General features: G+C 42.5%; 1 protein-coding gene across 9 annotated transcripts in view; it reads left to right on the forward strand.

The window, feature by feature from the left end:
* AFF1 (ALF transcription elongation factor 1) overlaps positions 1–20,765 on the forward strand; it is a 198,501-nt gene that overhangs the window by 113,708 nt on the left and 64,028 nt on the right. For 5 of the 9 annotated variants that reach the window (XM_055434310.2, XM_055434316.2, XM_055434312.2 and 2 more), the window contains one exon: positions 7,026–7,076. The exons of the other annotated variants lie outside the window; for them this stretch is intronic. In XM_055434310.2, the coding sequence (XP_055290285.2) occupies positions 7,026–7,076 (51 nt within the window). The remainder of the gene's footprint in view (positions 1–7,025; positions 7,077–20,765) is intronic. 9 annotated transcript variants of the gene reach the window in all.

A 20,765-nucleotide genomic window follows, 5' to 3' on the forward strand; every position in this document is an offset into this window, starting at 1 on the left:
CCCAGGCTCTTGAGCAAGGATTTCCCCTCTGCTCCTAGAGCCCATACCTCCAGCCTTAGCACTTCTCCTTGGCCTCGTTTTTGAGGGTGGGGTCACTGGTCTCATATGCTTGTTTGTCTTTTGTGTTCGGCACAGGTGAGGACTGGAGCCAGACAGGTCAATTTCCTGCCCTATGCTCAGCTTGAGAGTTCTTATCCGGTTTACTTTGATCTCGAGTCTGAAAGATTGCCTCAAATAAGTGTGTGTTGGAGGAGAAGGGGAAAACAGTTCGCTGTGGCACCGAATTTCCTGTTTTAGGACACTTAGACAGGCAGCAGGCACTAAGTTCAATAATTTTTTTAGAGGAATTGTTCAAATTACCATTTCCAGCCTGTTTTATTTCCCAGGTCGTTCTAGGCATTGTTGGGTGTGGATTTGAAAATAAGCAGTGTAATCGGATTAATAGGTGTTCTTAGTAGAGTGCCAGCCTTAAATTGCTGTGCTTTTCAGTATTGAATTTAGAGATTAATCAGGTGGTTTATGTACTAGAAAAATTGAAAAGTAATGATTTTCGTGTATCCGCTGTGTATATAAGTGCTTTGCACTAGTTTAATTAAGACTCCAGATTTCCTTTAGTGAAAGTGTTAGTCATGTCTGACTCTTTGCAACCCTATGGACTGTAACCCGACAGGCTCCCACTGCCCATGTGGATTCTCCAGGCAAGAGTGGGTTGCCATTCCTTTCTCCAGAGTATCTTCCCGACTCAGGGATTGAACCCAGGTCTCCTGCATTGCAGGAGGATTCTTTTACCATCTGAACCACCAGGGAAGCCCTTCTTTTTGTGTGTGTGTATGTGTGTGTGTGTGTATTTAAAATATTGAAGTGGTACTTACAATAAAATTGCTGTTAATCTCCAAGGATTTGCAGATTTAAATATTTTGCCCTGAATGAATCACATTTTTGGGAATGAGCCAGCCATTTTGGGTAGAGGCAGTAACTCCTCTATACCACTTGGGTATCATTAATGGGTATCCTAGTAACTTAAGAATTATTGACCCTGAAAATGTCCGACTGGCAGCCTGGGTTTAATTTTCTAGTAAGATTAATTATCTTGCAGTAAAGGGTAAAACAGACACCAGGGTCCTTTATGTCCCTTATGTTCTCTCAGGATTCCAGGGAACTAGTTGCTAAGATGAGGGAAAACACTGGTGTGTTGTTCTGAACCTAATTGAGTCCTTTATTGTATTATGACTCACCTACAGTTCACAGATTTATTTCGTGCAAGTCATATAAAATAACTGCATGGTGGTTTATTTTTTTGCTTCCTTGGTTCATGTTTCTCGCGATCTGTCAGGCTGCCGCTGCGAACCCAAGGCTCTGACAGGAGAGCATCCCAGGTCAGCAGTGAGCTTGCCTCATGCTTCTCACCATCTCTTGGAGGGAACTGAAGATGTCCATTCTGTGTATGGGGTTGTGTGTGCTAAGTTGCTTCAGTCGTGCCCAACTCTTTGCGACCCTATGGGCTATAACCCACCAGGCTCCTCTGTCCTTGGGATTCTCCAGGCAAGAATACTGGTATGGGTTGCTGTGCACTCCTCCAAGGGATCTTCCCAACCTAGGGATCGAACCCAAGTCTCTTAGGTCTCATGCATCAGCAGGCAGATTCTTTACCTCTAGCATCACCTCGAAGCCCCATATGGAGCTATCTTCAGGATAAAAGATCCTTCTCTTCAAAATGGGCATGTTTCCCAGTTACCAATTCCCTCTCTGGGGAGAGAAGGAAGGTTTGAACTCAGTCAGGGCACTCACCCAGAGGGGCACTTCTTGTCTGGTGTGTTAATTTTGTTCCAGCATCTGAAAGTTGGTAGATATCACACTGAAATCTAGATTTTGATTTTTTTCCCCCTTTCTGGAAGCATTGGCAACAGAAGACTGGCATTTCTGCAGAACAGCAGTTGGCCAGCCCTTTAGTGAGCATGCTTTGGCTTGCCCCAGTGCTCCTGTGCCCCACCTGCCATCTGCCCCAGCCCTGGGAGTGTGGGAGTCCTCTCCCTGTGAAGTGCAGCGTCTCCCTGTCGCGTGATTGTGCCTCCCTCTGGGCACAGGGAGATGAGAGATGAGAACCCAGACGTGCAAAAGACACATCTTTTCAGAAAGATTTAATACTTATTATTTATCTGGCTGCGCTGGGTCTTGGTTGTGGTATGTGGGCTCTAGTTCCCTGACCAACGATTGAACCCAGGCCCCGTACATTGGGAGTCCAGAGCCTTAGCCAGCAGACTACCAGAGAAGTTGCTTAGTGAACCTAAAAGGGGCTTCCCAGGTGGCTCAGTGGGTAAAGAATCCACCTGCAATGGAGGAGATGCGGGTTCAGTCCCTGGGTGGGGAAGATCCCCTGGAGGAGGACATGGCAACCTACTCCAGGATTCTTGACTGAGAAATCCCATGCACCGAGGAGCCTGGCGGGCTGCAGTCCATGGGGTCGTAAGGAGTTGGACACAACTCAAGCCACTGAGCGCATGTGTGAGCACACATGCATATGCACGCAAATACACACACACATACACACACACACACACACACAGTGAAACTGAAAAGGGGTTGATTTGCAAACTTTTAAATGAAACAACATGAAGTAGGTCCTACATGTCTTCTTTTATCTTTTTGCCCCTGTGTCCGAATGTGATGTTTTCCTATAAACTGCTAAGTGTGTAATTTAGACACTTGTTCGTATTTTAGTTGAAGAAAAACTCCCACAAGTTAGCCTACTTGAGAATTCCCCCCACCCTTTTTTTAAAAAGTTTTAGATATTACCATAAACAATGGAATGTAGAATTCTTACCCTCCTTGTCACCAACTAGAAATGCACTTTGCTTAGTTTTTTTTCTGTGTGTAATGAGGGGGTGGATAATCATGCTCTTTTCTGCTCCAAAATATTATGGTTCTTTTTTAAAAAAGAGTTTGAATTCTCACAGTTGAACTGTGATGCTATTTCCTATATCAAGTCCATTAGCATAGCCTTTAGTACCTTTTATTCTAAATTACTTTTCTTATTTTTACAGTGAATGATAGGAAGTTGCTTTTCAACACCCATTCAGCAAACAAGAACTGCTTTCCTTCCTTTGATCTTAGCAACGTGTATATGTTTTTGTTTTCATCTTGTGAACAGCCTTTACTGGTTGCATCAGAGAGGAAGGATATAAAGCTCTGACTTCTGATACGGGGAAAGAGGGGGCTCCAGAGACTCCATCACCACCACCCCCAGGCCCCCCAGAGCTGGTCTTATCAATTTTGATCCTGGAATTACATAGACAGCTCACGTTTAAGTTTCTGTAGTGTACAGGGTCTGGGCATGCTCAGTCACTCAGTTATGTCTGACACTGTGACTCCATGGACTATAGCGACTATAGCCCGCCTCCTCTGTCTGTGGAATTCTCTAGGCAAGAATTCTGGTTGCCATTTCCTCCTCCAGGGGATCTTCTGACCCAGGGATTGAACCTGCATCAGCAGGCGGATTCTTTACTACTGCGCCACGTGGGAAGCCCAACAGGGTCTGTAGAGTAGAATATTGTATACTTGTATAAGTATCCTTAATTAGTGTAAGTGAGTGAAAGTCTCTCAGTTATGTCTGACTCTTTCGGACCCCATGGACTATACAGTCCTTGGAATTCTCCAGGCTAGCATCCTGCAGTGGGTAACCATTCCCTTCCCCACGGATCTTCCCAACCCAGGGACTGAATCCAGGTCTCTCTCATTGCAGGCAGATTCTTTACCAGCTGAGCCACCAGGGAAGCCCTAATTAGTACAACTAGCATACTGTTGGGGAGAAGGCAGTGGCACCCCACTCCAGTACTCTTGCCTGGAAAATCCCATGGACAGAGGAACCTGGTAGGCTGCAGCCCATGGGGTCGTGAAGAGTCAGACACGACTGAACGACTTCATTTTCACTTTTCACTTTCATACATTGGAGAAGGAAATGGCAACCCACTCCAGTGTTCTTGCCTGGAGAATCCCAGGGACGGGGGAGCCTGGTGGGCTGCCATCTATGGGGTCGCACAGAGTCGGACACGACTGAAGCGACTTATAGCAGCAGCAGCATACTGTTGAAGAACTGGGCTGTGACTGTTTGGGGAGAATTTCCAAACTGTTCTTTCTTCTTGGATGCAATCTTTTTTACTCCTAGCAGTATCCTTACTGAACATTTTGATGTCTTAATAATTTTATAACTAGGGATGAAAAATATATAATAGGACATGTAATCCATGGAATGCTAAACACTGTGGATATTGTTGGAGGATAGGAAGATACTCCTGAAGATTTTTCTTGGGGTGGAGGGTGAGCTGGGGCACTAATCCAATGGAACTTTCAGGCATTATAGGTAGTGGTTAAGAGCATGGGTTTTGGAGTAAGGCAGATTTGGGTTTGAATCTTATTTTTACCTTAAATTAGCAGAGTACAGGCAAATTACTCAGCTACTAAAAATTACTGCTCAAGGCTCAGTTTCTTATCTATAAAACAGAATCAGTAATAGAATAGTTCTTAGTATTTAGACTTAAACAAGAAAATGTTTGTGAAACCCTTAGATGTGTGATTGGCGTATAGTAATTATTTAATAAATAGCTTGTGTATCACACCATTATCATGGTTATTTTAACACTGTCGGCTTATAATCTGAAATTGAGGTAGTTGAAAAGTTTTGAATATTAAGGCCTTAAGAAAATATTTAAGGAATATTTGATGAGAATAATGAAGTGAAGGATAGTTAAGTGAAGTGACCTGAAGTGAAGGACAGGGAACCCTGGCGTGCTGCTGACTGTGGGGTTGCAGAGTCGGATACGACTTAGTGACTGAACAAACAACAACAAAGGAAATATTAAATGGGATGTAATGTTTCTAATGTATAACCCTGTAGAGTCAGGCTGTCTGGGCTCACTTTCCTTTACTTACAAGTGGGACGATTCTACCTGAACCACAGTGCTGTTATGAAGATGAAATGGAATATATTAGCCTAGCATATAGTAACTGGGATATCCCACCTTCCCTTGAGAGTAAAGGCAAATCCACATTGTGGGAACACTGTCCACTACCCATCTGCAGGTTGTCTCTATTGACATGGCAGTTATATTTAGTAGTCTCCAGGGTCTTAAGAGATACCCTGATGTTTTGGGTTGATTTGATGGTATTCTTCTCGGTTGTTTTGGTGATGTAATGAAATTCATGGGTTTAATTTTACTTATGTTTTAAAGTGTGCTTTCTAAAATGAACTTCGTGCTGCTAATTAAGTATTGAGTCCTGCTTCATTTTCAGGATTCCAGGGTTTTATTGGTTGTTGTGAGAACTTGTCAGGGCTTTCAGTTGTGTTGATATTTGGGCATCATGGAACATATGGAAAAAAGATTACTGAGCTGTACATCATATAGTGTTAATTGGTGTTCTGGGTTCAGGTAGGAAAGGCATGAGTAGGCCCTTTTTTTCATATAATTTGTGAGGGACAGGCAACACTTGGGTACACGAATAAACTAGAATGACTTTACAAGGTAGGGAATCACTGCTGCTTAACTAAAAATCGTCAACATGTCCCAAGATGTTCATTCAGCTTTTGGTTTAAATAGTATTGATTAGAGCATGAACTTCCGAAAGAATATATGGGCACCAAATTTTATGCATCTTAATGTGAGTTTAAAAAATATAATTACTCCAGCACATCAAACCCAGAATTTCATAAATATTACTTAAGATGAAGCCAAGTAAAAACGTGGATTGATCATAAGTTGATTTAAAAAAAACAAGAGTACAGGTAGTATTATAATATGGTATCACTGTCAGGACAGTGTGAAATTGAAGTTTGGGTTAAACTGTTTCAGATTAGACTTTGAGTCATGGAGAGTAAAAGTTCATATAGAAATGGGGCAGTGTCACAGAATAGGCTTGATGCCTCAGTGTGACTTAAGGCATCTCTTTGCCTTCATCAGTGAGGGAACTTTTCATGCTTGAAAAGCTTTCTTCAGTTCAGAACCAAATTTTGTTCATCATTTTCTTTCCCCTGTTCTTCCACTTCTGCATCCCAACTGGTGCTTAATAAATGTTTGTACTACTGACAGCTGTTACTGCTCTTCCTGCTGCTAACGCCATATGGTCGGCATTTTTGAGTGAGGAGTATCTTTTGGAAGGCTTTTATGATAATACTGTGTGAAATGTATTTCTGATTATGCCAGCAGGTTGTCATGCAAGTTATTGGGTGGGTAGGATTTGAAGAAGAATGGGGCTGGACTATTTGAATATTGAGTATTTTCAGGAGTGAAAACAGCAGAGGGGCCATCGAGTTTCTTCAGAATATCAGAGTAGGGTAGAACCATCATTGCGTGGGAATGAAGATAGAGCATTTTGATTAGAGCATTACAGTCTGTGTTTTGGTCCCCTTGCCTGCAGACCTGATATTTACTGGTTGACTGACATGGGGTAGATTGTGGCATTCACTCTTAAGAGCAGGTCTCACGCCGGAAGTCTCAGAGTGGAGACATTCTCAATAATGCTCTAGCAGTTGGTTAAGTAAACCCCAGGATTTGGCTTTCTAGTGGCCCACTGTGGCCCCATAAAGGGACAGTCATGTAGAAGGGCAGTGCTAAATGGCCAGTTCTTGCTTTTCCCTGTTGGGCTTGGAACTCATCTCAGGGAATGTGTGTTCTGCACTTTCTTCTTGTCCCATAAATGGCTTGATGTGAAGGGCTCCTGGAGGCAGTCTCAACCAAACCCCCAAGGCTTATCAGCACTTGCCGGATGGACAGCACCACAGCCCTGCCCTGGTTCTCACCATTCTCCCTGGTTCCCAGGGCCGGGTCTCCCAGACTCTACAAATCATCCTGTTTTCCCCACATTAATTAATTCAGAATTTATTAGAAACCTATTGCAGACACAGGTGTCTAGTAGGTGATGGCTCCTTCAGAGCTAAAGAGACTGGCTGTTTAAAGAGAAATCACAGAGAGTTGCCAACAAGGATTGTACTAAACAGTTACTGAAAGATATAAATTTGTTGTTCATTCCTTTAGCGGGCTTCTCTGGTGACTCAGTTGCTATCTGCCTGCAATGTGGGAGAATCTGTAAGTATCTGCCTGCAGTGCAGGAAACTTGGGTTTGATTCCTGGGTTGGGAAGACCCCCTGGAGAATCAGTGACAACCCACTCTGGTATTCTGGCCTGGAGAAGTCCATGGACAGAGGAGCCTGGTGGGCTACAGTCCCTGGGGTTGCAAGAGTCAAACATGACTGAGTGACTTTCACTTTTTCATTCCTTCAGCATGCATGTCCCCTTTCCAGGGGAAGTTTTCATAGATGTTCATTGAATAAAAGTTGTGTTTCGGTGGTGGGGTGGAGAAGTGGGAAAGGTTAGTAGATTGAAAGAGGGGGAACAGAAAGACTGAGGCCTTTGTATCATGGTAGGATACATCTGAGTGAAAAATGATGTCTGTATTTATTGAGAATATACTGTGTACCAGGCACTGTGCTTAAGCTCTTTCCATGCAGAGAACTTAAATAGCTAGTTCCTGGCAGGGTCATGTCTCGAAACTGGTATGTCCAACTTGGAACTTTGCTCATAAGCACTATCCTGCAAGGCCAGAACCACTGAGGATGAAGTGGAGGAATATCTGAGATTTTTGAGAATTCCCATTTGCTAAGTAGGCACAAATTTCTCCCATAAACTACAGTTAAAAAAAAAAAGCCTGACTTTACAGGAATTATTGTATGGACCTGGGCAAGTAGTGAGTGATGAGCCTTGGTGAGAAGCATGTTCTTTGGTGTTGACTTCACATTTGGGGCTAATGCAGGATTATGAATCTAAGCACGTTAAGGAATTTTAGGGCTATTGTTAAACCTCCTCAAGGACCTTTTGGATGTATTTTTAGCAGCCATTGGTATCACCTAGGCTTTTGTGCTCTGTCAGTTCTGGGTAGAGACTTGATGAGAGCTTTAGGTCAGCCTGCCCTTTGTAGCTGGAACTCAGTTCCTATAAAATGTTTTTGAGAACATGTGTTTGTAATATGTTAAGATTAGTTTGGGGAAAAAGAAAATTGTAGCCTGATTTGTTTAAGTGAACAAAAATGTCTACATGCGCAAGTTTGAAGGCACATAGCATGCTGGTTCAATTCTTAGTGGGTTTTTATGCTTTTTAATATTATTACTTTTATTGCTCTTTGACGTGCTAGATAAAAAGTAAAATTACATGCAGAACATATATGCTACCCATAAAGTTTTATTTTTATTAGTTTTTTTCCCTATGTATAAAATTACAGTATTGTGAACTACTTTTATAGTGTTAATGAGTAACCTCAGTAAATCACTAAGATGGCTGTGTTGAGGGATGCATAAAAAGTTAGGAAATGTAAGGGCGTTTGTTTTGAAATTCATCACGTTGTAATTGCTTAAATGAACTTTTGTTCTCTAGACTTCTTAGGTTCCTCTGCCATTGATCTGTGTCAGTGTGTGTGTGTGTGTGTGTGTCTCTGTATCTTTGTGAGGTTGGGCTATAGTGTGAGCATGAAATCTACCCTCCCTACACCATGAATGAATTGCCTTTATATCTTATTTTACTAATAAGTATTTACACATAATACCTTATGTTAGAAAATGTTACATAAAAAACATTTCAGACTAAAGGGGATTTTTAGTTCAGACACACCGTCAGGTGTAATTGTGCAGACAGCACTGTATAGGTGGGGTGTAATAGGAACTCCTACTGAGCTTCAGTATTTTGAATCCTTTAGATCGGCGATCTTTAAAACCAAGTGAAGATTAAACCTTGTTGCGGAGGGGAGGGGGTTGTCCACATTCGTGGTTTTGGGGGAGATGGGAAGAGTGGAGGATTGCCCGTGTCATCAAGCGGAATGTGTTTTTAAACTATGAGCATGGTGCTGTGCACAAGTCAAAACTGCCAAAGGGACAGATGTTGCCAATTTCAGACATACAGGGGGAAGGCAAATATTGCTAAGCAACGGTGTACTTGAGAGAGCATTTTTCGGAGCAGAGCCAGGGGAGTTGTGCCTGGGAGCGCTCGCTGCTTGCTGCCTATGGCTCAGTCCAAGGGAAGAGATGAAAAGTTCTCTCCTGTCAGGGCTGCCATTGCAGCTGCCAGAGCAAAAGACAGTGACCCAGTGGCACCGATTAGGGCTGGCCAGGGCATGTGTGGAGACAGGAAAGCCTCTTGGCCATGTGGGAAGGCAGTAAGACATGCTCACGGAGGTAAGTGCCCCCGTGCACAGCTCCCCGCAGTAAGTACCAGTGAGCTCGAGATTGAGGTTCAGGTGGGAAGACCGAGCCCTCCGAGGAAAACCGCCTTCTCTCTCTCTTCTTGATCCCCTCCTCCCGCTTCCTCCCTTCCCCACATGGCTTCTTTCTTCCTTCCCTCCTTTTCTTCTCTTTGCCTCCTCCCGTTAGGGCTGACATCAAAGGAGTGAAGGATCCGAATAAACTGTGTAGTTGAGCGCTGCTGCGTGCATGACCTCAAACAAGCCTTCTAGACTCAGGCATGCAGTCCCTCCCCGCGACCCCTCCCTGGGTGTACACTTGATAGGTAACGGGCAGGTGGTGCGCTGTGGCTGTTTTTTCATTTTGACTGCCCCTGGAGACTCGCCTTACCTCTTGAGATTTGCGTGGTTGTTGGTTTGGATTATGGATTCTCCGTTCTCTCCATGTCTCTCTAATGACATAACAGAGCACGAGCGGAGAAAGTATCACGGTCGCGTTTTCTGTCTCTTCCGAATCATAGCGTGTTTAAAGCAGTTCATTTGAAAGAAATGAAAAACATTTAAAATAAGCAGTTGCTTCCTAGTCAGATATTTTGTCCAACTTTCAAACTGATCTGGATCACTTGGCAAACCAAACTTGGCAAAAAGTTAGATTTTTTTTTTTTTTTTGGTCTTCCTAGAGTAAAGGTACAGATCGAAGATACTGGCGTCATAAAAGCTTGAATATTTGTCTATACACGTGTGTACTACCCACCCCTCCACTCCCTTTTGGCTTTTATTGCTTTGTTTTTCAGCAGACAAATGGAATTTAAGTCAAATATAATAAGATTGTGGAGCTCCTACCCAAGTTTTAACATATGTCATATTGATTTCTACTAGTCTAGGAATATTTAGATGTAATCCTACTTTAGTGCAAGCAGGTGTACTGGATACATTTTAAAAATTCTATTTATTTATTTTTGGCTGTGCTGGGTCTTCATTGCTGTGCGACTTTTCTCTGGATGCAGTATGTGGGCTTCTCATTGCAGTGGCTTCTCGTTGTGGAGCACAGGCTCTACGCATGTGGGCTTCAGTAGTTGTCGGGGTGGGGGGTTCAGTAGTGGTGGTATTCAAGCTTAGTTTCTCCTCGGCATGTGGGATCTTCCCGATCAGGTATCAAACTCTTGTGTTCTGCATTGACAGGCAGATTCTTTACCACTGAGCCACCAGGAAAGCCCTAGTAGATACGTTTTAATGTTCTTGTAGTTTGGTGGGTTTCATTGATCAGCATGCATCACTGACTCAGTGGATATGAGTCTGAGCAAGCTCCAGGAGTTGGTGATGGACAGGGAAGCCTGGCATGCTGAAATCCATGGCGTCTGAAAGAGTCGGACACAACTGAGTGACTGGACTGAACTTGATCAGCATAGTTTGTACAATCACATAGTCTGTATCTTTCTGGGGTATAAGTTTATCTGATGAAAGGCTGACTAGAGAACATGACAGTGTTTCCGCTTTTTCCCCTCAAAAATTAAAATTTGTTTAAGGTTAAACAGTAGAGAATCTTCTTTCAGTGAGAGAGCTCAGAAATTGGGCAGAAATAATGAGAAAGCAGGCAGAACCCTCAAGTTGTTACCGTGCAAACTCTCTATTAATTGATTTAAATTTAGATTATGCCTTTTGGCTTTTCAAAGTAGGAGCTATGTCATAAAGCCGAGTTTGGAGGTGTGTTTACCCTCAGACTTAGGAAGCTATAGAGTTTTCCAGTGCTTTGTGTTCCTCACAAGTTTTTGTTTTTCAAGATTGTGTTCTGGTTAAGTCCAGAAAAAACTGGACTTTATTTGTCTAACAAAAAGCTTTTGAGAGACTCTTACTAAGAAATCAACTTTTTGACATTGAGGTGCTTCTTAAAAGTTTCACTAAAAGAGGAAAACAGGTAAGACTTACCTGCTCAGGAGCCGATCTAAAACTTTTCAGGTTCATTTAATGCTACTTGGTAGACAGCGTTATCGTGACAATATTAATAACGCTGCTTATTTTTTACAGAGGGTTTGGCTGGCTGATGGCTCAGATAGTAAAAGAATCTGCCTGCAATGCAGGAGACCCAGGTTCGATCCCTGGGTTGGGGAGATTCCCCGGAGGAGGGCACCACAACCCATTCCAGTATTCTGGAATGGAGAATTCCATGGACAGAGGAGCCTGGCAGGCTATAGTCTGTGGTGTTGCAAAGAGTCAGACACAACTGAGCAACTAATGCTTTCACTTTTTTTTCATACCAATTATTACACAAACACACACACACACCGCCCCGGCCCCCAAGGGCCTGTGCGCCTCCCCCAAACTGGCAATGTGATTATGATAATATCAGGGAAACAGTAAAGCAGGTTCCAGGAGCCTTTCCCCCGCTGGGACTTGGCCCAGGTGTGTGGAATGGTTACGGGGACCACAGTTGGATTGGGGCACAACTGAGACTTAATTTACTTCTGGTGGATTGGCCCTCCCATCTCCTAAAGGCAGTTTTCAAGCGGACTTGCTTTTGTTGTTCCTGTTAGAATGATGGCCTATTTTTCATAGTCTCTCTCCTCTGGCACCTAGATTCTGCATTCTAGAATGTGTAGAAGAAAAAGGAGAACACAGGAATGACAGTAAAGGCAAGAATATTGAGAGTTAGGACAAATGTGGTTGAGTGCCTGGAAAATGTTAGTCGCTCAGTTGTGTCTGACTCTGAGGCCCCATGGACTGTAGCCTGCCCTACTCTTCTGTCCATGGGATTTTCCAGGCAAGAGTACTGGAGTGGATTGCCATTGCCTTCTCCAGGTGATCTTCCCAACTCAGGAATCCAACCTGGGTCTCCCGCATTGCTGGCAGATTCTTTATTGTTATGAGTCACTAGGGAAGCCAGTGGAGTCTTGGGTCAAGGGCTCTGGATTAAAGTCAAAAGAGTACTTTTAAGATTTCATTGCTTGTGTGTTAGTGTGAGGGGATGAAAGTCAGAAGGATTAAGAGGAGTTTATTGAGATGGAGAAAGATGGGCAGAGAGTCGCTCACTGCTGTTTGTTTTCAAAATGAGCATCAACCTATTGTCTCCTATGATAACTTTTAGAATTGTGGTCTTAGATATGGTAGAATTGTGGTAGATGTACAAACGGTTAACGCTTTCAAATTCAGCAGGTATTAGAGCACATTTATTTTACAAGCAAAGGAAAATTTCTCCTTGGCACATATTCAGTTCAATTCAGTCGCTCAGTCATGTCCGACTCTTTGCGACCCCATGAATCACAGCACGCCAGGCCTCCTTGTCCATCACCAACTCCCGGAGTTCACTCAAACTCATGTCCATCGAGTCGGTGATGCCATCCAGCCATCTCATTCTCTGCCGTCCCCTTCTCCTCCTGCCCCCAACCTTTCCCAGCATCAGAGTCTTTTCCAGTGAGTCAACTCGTCGCGTGAGGTGGCCAAAGTATTGGATTTTCAGCTTTAGAATCAGTCCTTCCAATGAACACCCAGGATTGATTTCCCCCAGAATGGACACATATTAAATGCCTGTTTAAAATAAATTCAAGAATAATTGTTTTATATATATTTGTCCTGTCCCTTGTATTTATTTAAAAACAAACTGGCACTTGCTGAGTGACTGTTATTCAAAACTTTGTTATTAAACCTGTTCACTTTTGCCAGTTCACTCAGTCACTTTATGAGATGAACTTTCTGGAAATCTCATACAGTTTGTCTATACTTACATACTAAGATAGTCCATGAAAAGGAAAAGATTATTAAACCTACCTGAGAGTCAGTGGAATTAGAAGCTTCCCCCCGCCCATCTAAAATGAATCTGGTTTTTAATAAATTGTAGAAAAGAAAATGGGCTTCCCTGGTAAAGACAGTAAAGAATCTGCCTGCAATGCGCGAGGCACAGGTTCGATCCCAGGTGGAGAAGATCCCCATCCAGTATTCTTGCCTGGAGAATTCCATGGACAGAGAAGCAATAGTCTCTTAAATTTCGGTGTTCTTTAACATGGTTAAGTTTCTGATTTATGACCACCATAATGATTATTAAATAATTGTACTCTCTTGAATGATCTTTGACCCTTTTTCTAGACCCTGCTAAGTAACCTGTTTGTTATCACCCAGTATTAAAGACACACCCCCCCTAAAAAAAAGGAATTTACTAATTCAGAATTAAGGTATAAAGGGGAAGGCCATCTTTATTTGCCTTCTCTCCTCTGTTTATTATAGTATCGGTAATCCCCAAGATAGTTTGAAGCTCAGATTGTTTCCTCAGAGTATATATTGCCTCTGGTCGCCCGCTTCCGTAATTTTCTCTCCTCCCTTTCCCCCCGCCCCACCCCCCAGTTCTGTTTTTTTGTTTTTAAAAATCATGATGCCAGGAGACAGACAACCAATACCTAGCCCAGCGGGGACTGTTGAGATTCCTGCTGGAAAAAGCCCAGGATAAAAATCTTTATGTCCTTTTAGACAAAGAGTGGATTAAATGACTTATCTTATTCGTATGACTTCAGTTTCTTTCAACCTCATCCAGAAACTGATGGAAAGGTTTTGTTTTTTTTTCCTGGTGCCTCTGTAGTCTTCGCTTATGCCTAGCGATTGAAAAAAGTGTCCAGGAACCCAATGAAACACAGAATTAGACATGGTTCCTGAACATTGTTTGTCACTTAAATTCAGGGGACACATACACTCAAAAAGGAGCACCAGTACAGGTTTATGCATCTATAAATCCTGTCATGGTTGACAAAGTAACTTTGTAGTATTGTTTTAGACTCAGAACCATCACTGAATATGATTTGTGACAGAGTACGTGTGTCTGTGTGTGTGTGTGTCTGTCTGTGCGAGGGTGGGGAAGGAGCCGAGCAGGATGGGAATAGAGTGAGCGTGATCACAAAATACCATCACACTCCAGTTTAACATCCTCTCTGAAAGGGATGAAGACGGCTTTGCAAATTCATATACCTACCCATAAATGAAAATGAAATTCCTCTTAAAAACAAAAGCCAACTCTAAATGTTGTTTTAGTGAGTAGAATAGGTTGTGGAAGGGGAGTTAGGTCATAGAGTTGGGACCGTTTGAAAGAACTTGTCCGTTTATTATCACTGGAATGGAACCAGTGTCTAGACTTGTTCTTTGTGAGGCCTTTTTTCCTTTTTTTAAAGCAGTGCCTTTTAGCCAGTCTTACTCAATCATTCATGGTTGCTATGCCCACAATGGGCTTCGTGGGGTCTCGTGTGATCTTCCATCAGAGGCACAGTGTTTTCAAGTCCTAGACCATCGGGGCTTTCTGATTCCTTATTACACGGCGAATGGTAATGGTTCACAGTCAAAAAGTTAGAAAGTTGGCGAGTAACAGGGATTAGACGTATTTACTGTCAAACAACGGTAAGTTCTCTACATTTGCTTTGTTTTAAAGTCTGTTTAAACCCACCTTGGGGACACCCCACCCCTTGTAACTTTAACACCAAGAAGCTAGTTGACCTATGGTCATAAAGAATGTTTATTGAAAACATTTCTGTATATGTTACCGCAACATAAGTAGTATTTTTAAAATAAAAACTTTCATGTGACTCTGTAGAAACCTTACAATTAAAATTTATACTTGTGTGATCTCAGAAAATTTAGTAGTAATAAAATAAATGAAACTAGCACTTTTATTAGTCCCTTCATATTCATTTGTATGTTTATATAAAGTAAGTGTTATTATATATATATATGGGAAACAGCTATTCACAGTTCCTGTTTTATTTACTTAAACTGGATCTTAATTCTACCCTAGGTTTCATAACAAAAAGATGCCCTCTTTTAATAGAGATCAAAACAGAATTTCCAGAATATTTTAAGTAGTTCAGTAAATATAAATTATGAGCTTTTATAAATTTTATATCCTTTAGAAAAATAAATTCTTTATGACACTAATTAAAGCAAATTACTTCACTGGTAACAATCAAAGTGCCTGCAAAGAAATCAGTCAGTTGAGTCGCTCAGTCGTGTCCGACTCTTTGCGACCCCATGAATCACAGCACGCCAGGCCTCCCTGTCCATCACCAGCTCCCGGAGTTCACTCAGACTCATGTCCATCGAGTCGGTGATGCCATCCAGCCATCTCATTCTCTGTCGTCCCCTTCTCCTCCCGTCCCCAATCCTTCCCAGCATCAGAGTCTTTTCCAGTGAGTCAACTCTTCGCGTGAGGTGGCCAAAGTATTGGAGCTTCAGCTTTAGCATCAGTCCTTCCAATGAACACCCAGGATTGATCTCCTTTAGAATGGACTGGTTGGATCTCCTTGCAGTCCAAGGGACTCTCAAGAGTCTTCTCCAGCACCACAGTTCAAAAGCAGCAATTCTTTGGTGATCAGCTTTCTTCACAGTCCAACTCTCACATCCATACATGACCACTGGAAAAACCATAGCTTTGACTAGATGGACCTTTGTTGGCAAAGTAATGTCTCTGCTTTTTAATATGCTATCTAGGTTGGTCATAACTTTCCTTCCAAGGAGTAAGCGTCTTTTAATTTCCTGGCTGCAATCAGCATCTGCAGTGATTTTGGAGCCCCAAAAAATAAAGTCTGACACTGTTTCCACTGTTTCCCCATCTATTTGCCATGAAGTGATGGGACCAGATGCCATGATCTTTGTTTTCTGAATGTTGAGTTTCAAGCCAACCTTTTTACTCTCCTCTTTCACTTTCATCAAGAGGCTTTTGAGTTCCTCTTCAATTTCTGCCATAAGGGTGGTGTCATCTGCATATCTGTGGTTATTGTTATTTCTCCTGGCAATCTTGATTCCAGCCTCTGCTTCTTCTAGCCCAGTGTTCCTCATGATGTACTCTGCTTATAAGTTAAATAAGAAATAGAAGGCTCTAATTACTCATATTGATTTTTAAACTACAGTTCAAAATACTCCTTCCTGTAAGGGGTTATATGTTTCAATAATGATATGTAGGATCTTTTTTTTTTTTTTTTTTCATTTTTTAGCCTGTTTTTGCTTTAGCTGGTGAAATACAGACAGATAAGATAGAAGCTTATAAAGGAGCAGTTTACCTAAAAGTGAACTTTATAGACATTTGTGGATATTAGCTATCATTTAATATAAAGTGAGTTGGGGTGCTAGCACATCTCCCAAGCTTCCAGCATCCTCTTTCTGCATTTACCCTGAACTATTTCTTGTTCTTTAAAGAAATATTTATTTATTTATATGTCTCTGCTGAGTTTTAATTGCAACATATGGGATCTTTAATTGTGGCACGTGGGATCTAGTGCCCTGATCAGGAATCAAACCTAGGCCCCCTGCATTGGAAGCAAGGAGTCTCAGCCACTGGGCCACCAGAGGCGTCCCTATCCTAGACTGTTTCTTGATCTCCAGACTCAAGGAGAGCTATACCCTTCCTTTACCCCACCCAAGCCTGCCCAGTGTAGCCCTCCTTCAACAATCATGTTCTGATGTTACTGCCACATCAGAAACTTGGCTGTCCGAGAACCTCCCCAAATTACAAAGAGTCAGATACAGCTGAGTGACTGAACTGAACATGTTTGAGAATTCTGTTGAAGATGCCATGAGATGACAAAATCAAATTTATTCATTGGACAAATATAACTTGCATATCTGTGCTATTCCAGAATTATGCCAAGGCCGTAGGAGATACTGGGATGAATAAACCCAGACCCTGCCTGTAGGAAATGGCAACCCACTCTGGTATTCTTGCCTGGGAAATCCCTTGGACAGAGGAGCATGGTGGGCTACAATCCATGGGGTTGCAAAGAGTTAGATGTGACTAAGTATGCATTTACTGCCTGTAGGAAACCAGTTCCGGGGAGACAGGACACCTTGGGTAACCATTTGGAGTTGAAGGTAGATGCCCAGTCAAGGTGAAGGAGCTTCCAGGAATGGGCAACCAGTGTTTGTGACACCCCTGTTTCCACACTGCTGCCCCCTTTCTAGATCTTCCAATGTGAGTAGGATTGCTTGGTCTTTCCACAGTAAATTTTTGTTGGATGATAGCTGTAGGTTATAGAATTCTAACCTCTATAGAATGATAGCTTCTATAGATTCCTCATCATTGAAAATAGTCTTGTCCTTCATCAGTCTTTCCTTTTCTCCTTGAAACATTTACTTGGAGAACTATAGAGATGTCTGCAGTTAGTGTGACATTAACTGTGGTATCCGCCACACCTGGCAGACCAGTTTGACATTACAGAGAGGCTTCCAGGGAGCATGTGAGTAATTCTTTGCTACATATTGCCGCTTAATCACCTTTTTAAGAAAAATACTATTCTGACCCTTGCTGCTGTTTGAAAATATTTGGGTAGAGAGGGTGTTTCATTTTTTAAAGGAAGAGTTTGACAGTCAAAATTAGTTTGCATTATACTGCTATTCATCTTTAGGAAAACTGTGAAGGGTATCTTGTTCTCTGTTTTCTAATCCTTTATCCTTCCTTCCATATTAACAATCCACAGTTTTCCTTTTTTTCCCTCTTTGTGCTGTCATGTTCATGCTCAGTCGTGTCAACTCTTCATGACCCCATGGACTGCAGTCTTCTCTGTCCGTGGGATTTCCTAGGCAAGAATACTGGAGTGAGTTGCCATTTCCTTCTCCATCTTTATACTGTAAGTGTTTCCATAAATCTGTCCAGGGACTTAAAAAAATTCTTACCTAGAATACTGGGTGTGGAAGTTGACGTTTAGATAGATCCCTGAAGGGCATGACACTTCTGAAGAAATAATACTGCTCAGCCTTGTGCTTTTTCCAGCCTGAGTAGGCACACCCCAGTGGTATGAGCATGTTCTTGGAATTGGCCTAGCTGTATAGGTAATTTACTTTGTATTTACAGAATAAAATGAATTTTATGTCAGAACCTTGCTCAGGCAGGCCTTTTGGTTTCCTCTTCTAATCTATCTCTGGGAAATGCTGATCATGGCATCTTCATGATAAATGCCTAGGTTTATTTGTGTGGCATTAGCTTTAACGTGCATTGTCTTATTTTGTCCCCACAACAATCCTGTAAGGCTTTGTCTACGTCATATGTATCTACCCGGTATGTAATAAGCATGACTGATTAAAAGAGAGGCCACCCCCACCCCCCAAATACATTTCTTTCAAGGACTTTGCAATAGTCTCATTTAGGAAGCAAGAGTGAAGTAGCCAGCAAATACTGGGCGAGACACCAAGTCCTAGGTTTCCCCGGGAGCACCTCACAGGAAGGCTGACAGTAAATCTAGGAACAGTTCTGTGTGTTGAGTGTTACGTGGGGCAATCCCCGGATTCATGGAGATGTGTGTTTGGGAGAAGGCAAGTTATTCGGTACATAGAGGAAAGCCAATAGAGAGTAGGCACAAATGTGGCAGAGACCTTTGGCTGTACTTTTGAGAAAAAATGTTTTGTTCCTATATTTTTACAAAGAATCTCAATCTTATTTTTGTAATTTTTATTTCTGAATGCATGATACATTTCATAATGCAGAATTGAAAAAACTGACTTCCCCTGTGGTCCAGTGGTTAAGACTCTGTGCTTCCAAGGCCGGGGGCGAACGTTTGATTCCTGTTTGGGGAACTAAGATTCCACATGCTGCATGGCCAAAAATAAAAATAAATAAATAAATTTTAAGACAGTAAAAAGGTATATGATGAAAATCTTCCCATTACACTAGCCCTCTTGCTAGTTAGTTTTCCTTTCTAGAAGTAGTTGATGTTAAACACGTCTTGTATTATTCCCAGTGGTATTTTATGCATCGTAAGTAACTTGACATACATGTTCTCTTCTGACATCACCTTTTCATTTATTCAAATCCTGGCATATGCTGCACCTGCGCCTTCCCCTTCCCCCTTAACAGTACCTCTTAGAGATTACCCAGCTCAGCGCATGAAGAGCACCCTCATTCTTTGTCATGGTTGCATAGTATTTCTGTGTAGGGGCATGTAACACAGTTTTCTTAGCCACCTAGAGATGGGCATTTAGATTTTTTTTTTAGTACCTTACTATTTGCAAATCAGGCTGAAATGAATAACTTTGTGCACATATATTTTTGTGCACTTAGAAGTTAGTGCTCGAGCTCAAATTACTGGGTCGGAGTATGGGAAATTAGAATTTGGTGGCTCTTGCCAAACTGTTGTCTTCAGAGATTCTGCTGTGTTACCCTCCCACCAGCCCCGGAATTTGAGTGCCTGTTTCCCCACCTCTCTCATAGACAAAGTATTGTCAGTTCTTTCGTTTTTTGCTTTGCCAATCTGATACGTGAAAAATAGTTTCTAAGAGTAATCTTAATGTGTGGAAGGAGAAAACAATGAAAAACAGTTTCCTTTCTGTCTCTGGTATGTTTACTTCTGTGTAGTTTGTTCATTAAGATGTTGGCTTATTATTCAGAGAAGCTACAGTATTTAGAAAGTCTCTAAAGCTCTACAAATTGGGAATCTATTTTCATATTCTGAGTTCAGAGGCTGAAAACCACAACGGCTAATGTTGACTGGCGGCTTCTGTGTGGCAGGCAGTGTGTGACTGGGGATTCAGAAGACAGAGCTGCCTGGCCCCTGCAGTCCTGGAACTGGTGATCTAGAAGAAGCAGAGATGGTGGGATGGGAGGAGCTTTGGCAGGAAAAGTACACTCAGCCAAGGGCACACCCGCTCTGTTTCAGGAGTGAGGGAATCAAGGAGTGCTTCCCCAAAGGTGGTTTTTAATCTGCCACTCAGACTCTGAATAGGACTCATCCCAACACAGGTGGGAGAGGGAAAGGGATTCCACATGGGCAGGAGGAGTGTGGTTTAGCTAGTTAGTTGGAGCTAGGTGAACGCCAGTGGTAAAGAATCTGCCTGCCAATGCAGAAGACACAGGAGACGTGGGTTCCATCCCTGGGTCGGGAAGATCCCCTGGAGGAGGAAGTGGAGATTCTCCAGTCTTCTTGCCTGGAGAATCCCATGGGCAGAGGAGCCTGGCAGCTACAGTCCACGGGACTGGCAAGAGTCAGACACGACTGAGCAGGCATACACGTGCACGAGCAGCATAGTAGAAACTGTAGATTGAGCCGCAGGCTGAGAGGTGACATGTTGAGCTGGCCAAAAGCTCATTCAGGTTTTCCGTAAGCCTTAGGGAAAACCCAAATGAACTTTTTGGTCAACCCACTATATTTGAAGAAAAATATTGTAGCTTTTGTTTAATCTTCTAAAACATACGCTGACAGAGAACCATTGGGCTTTCTTTAAGAGCTATCGTGACAATGAAGACTGCCTTGATAATGTTGGCCCCATGTGTTGATTTCATGTATCAGTGCCTCCTGAGAATTTTTAAAGTTTCACATTTGACCTTCATACCAACCCTGCAAAGTGGTTAGGATCGGTAATATTATCCCTTCATTGCCACGAGGAGATAGTCCCAGAGAAGTTGAACCTTGGCCAGCATCGCAAGACCCGATCCTCAGCGGAGCCAGAACTAGGATCCAAGATCTCTTGGCTGCCTTCATCAGCACGCTGCCTCTGAGCTCCCTGCAGTTCTGGTTAGCGATAACTAAGCCTTTTTTGAGAACAGCATTGTTTAAAAAAGTGCTGCTCTGTTGAAACTTGAGAGACTTAAAACACAA

The sequence above is a fragment of the Moschus berezovskii genome, chromosome 5 (assembly GCF_049115385.1).
Source record: "Moschus berezovskii isolate FMDL1 chromosome 5, NW_MosBer_1.0, whole genome shotgun sequence".
Lineage (NCBI taxonomy): Eukaryota > Metazoa > Chordata > Mammalia > Artiodactyla > Moschidae > Moschus > Moschus berezovskii.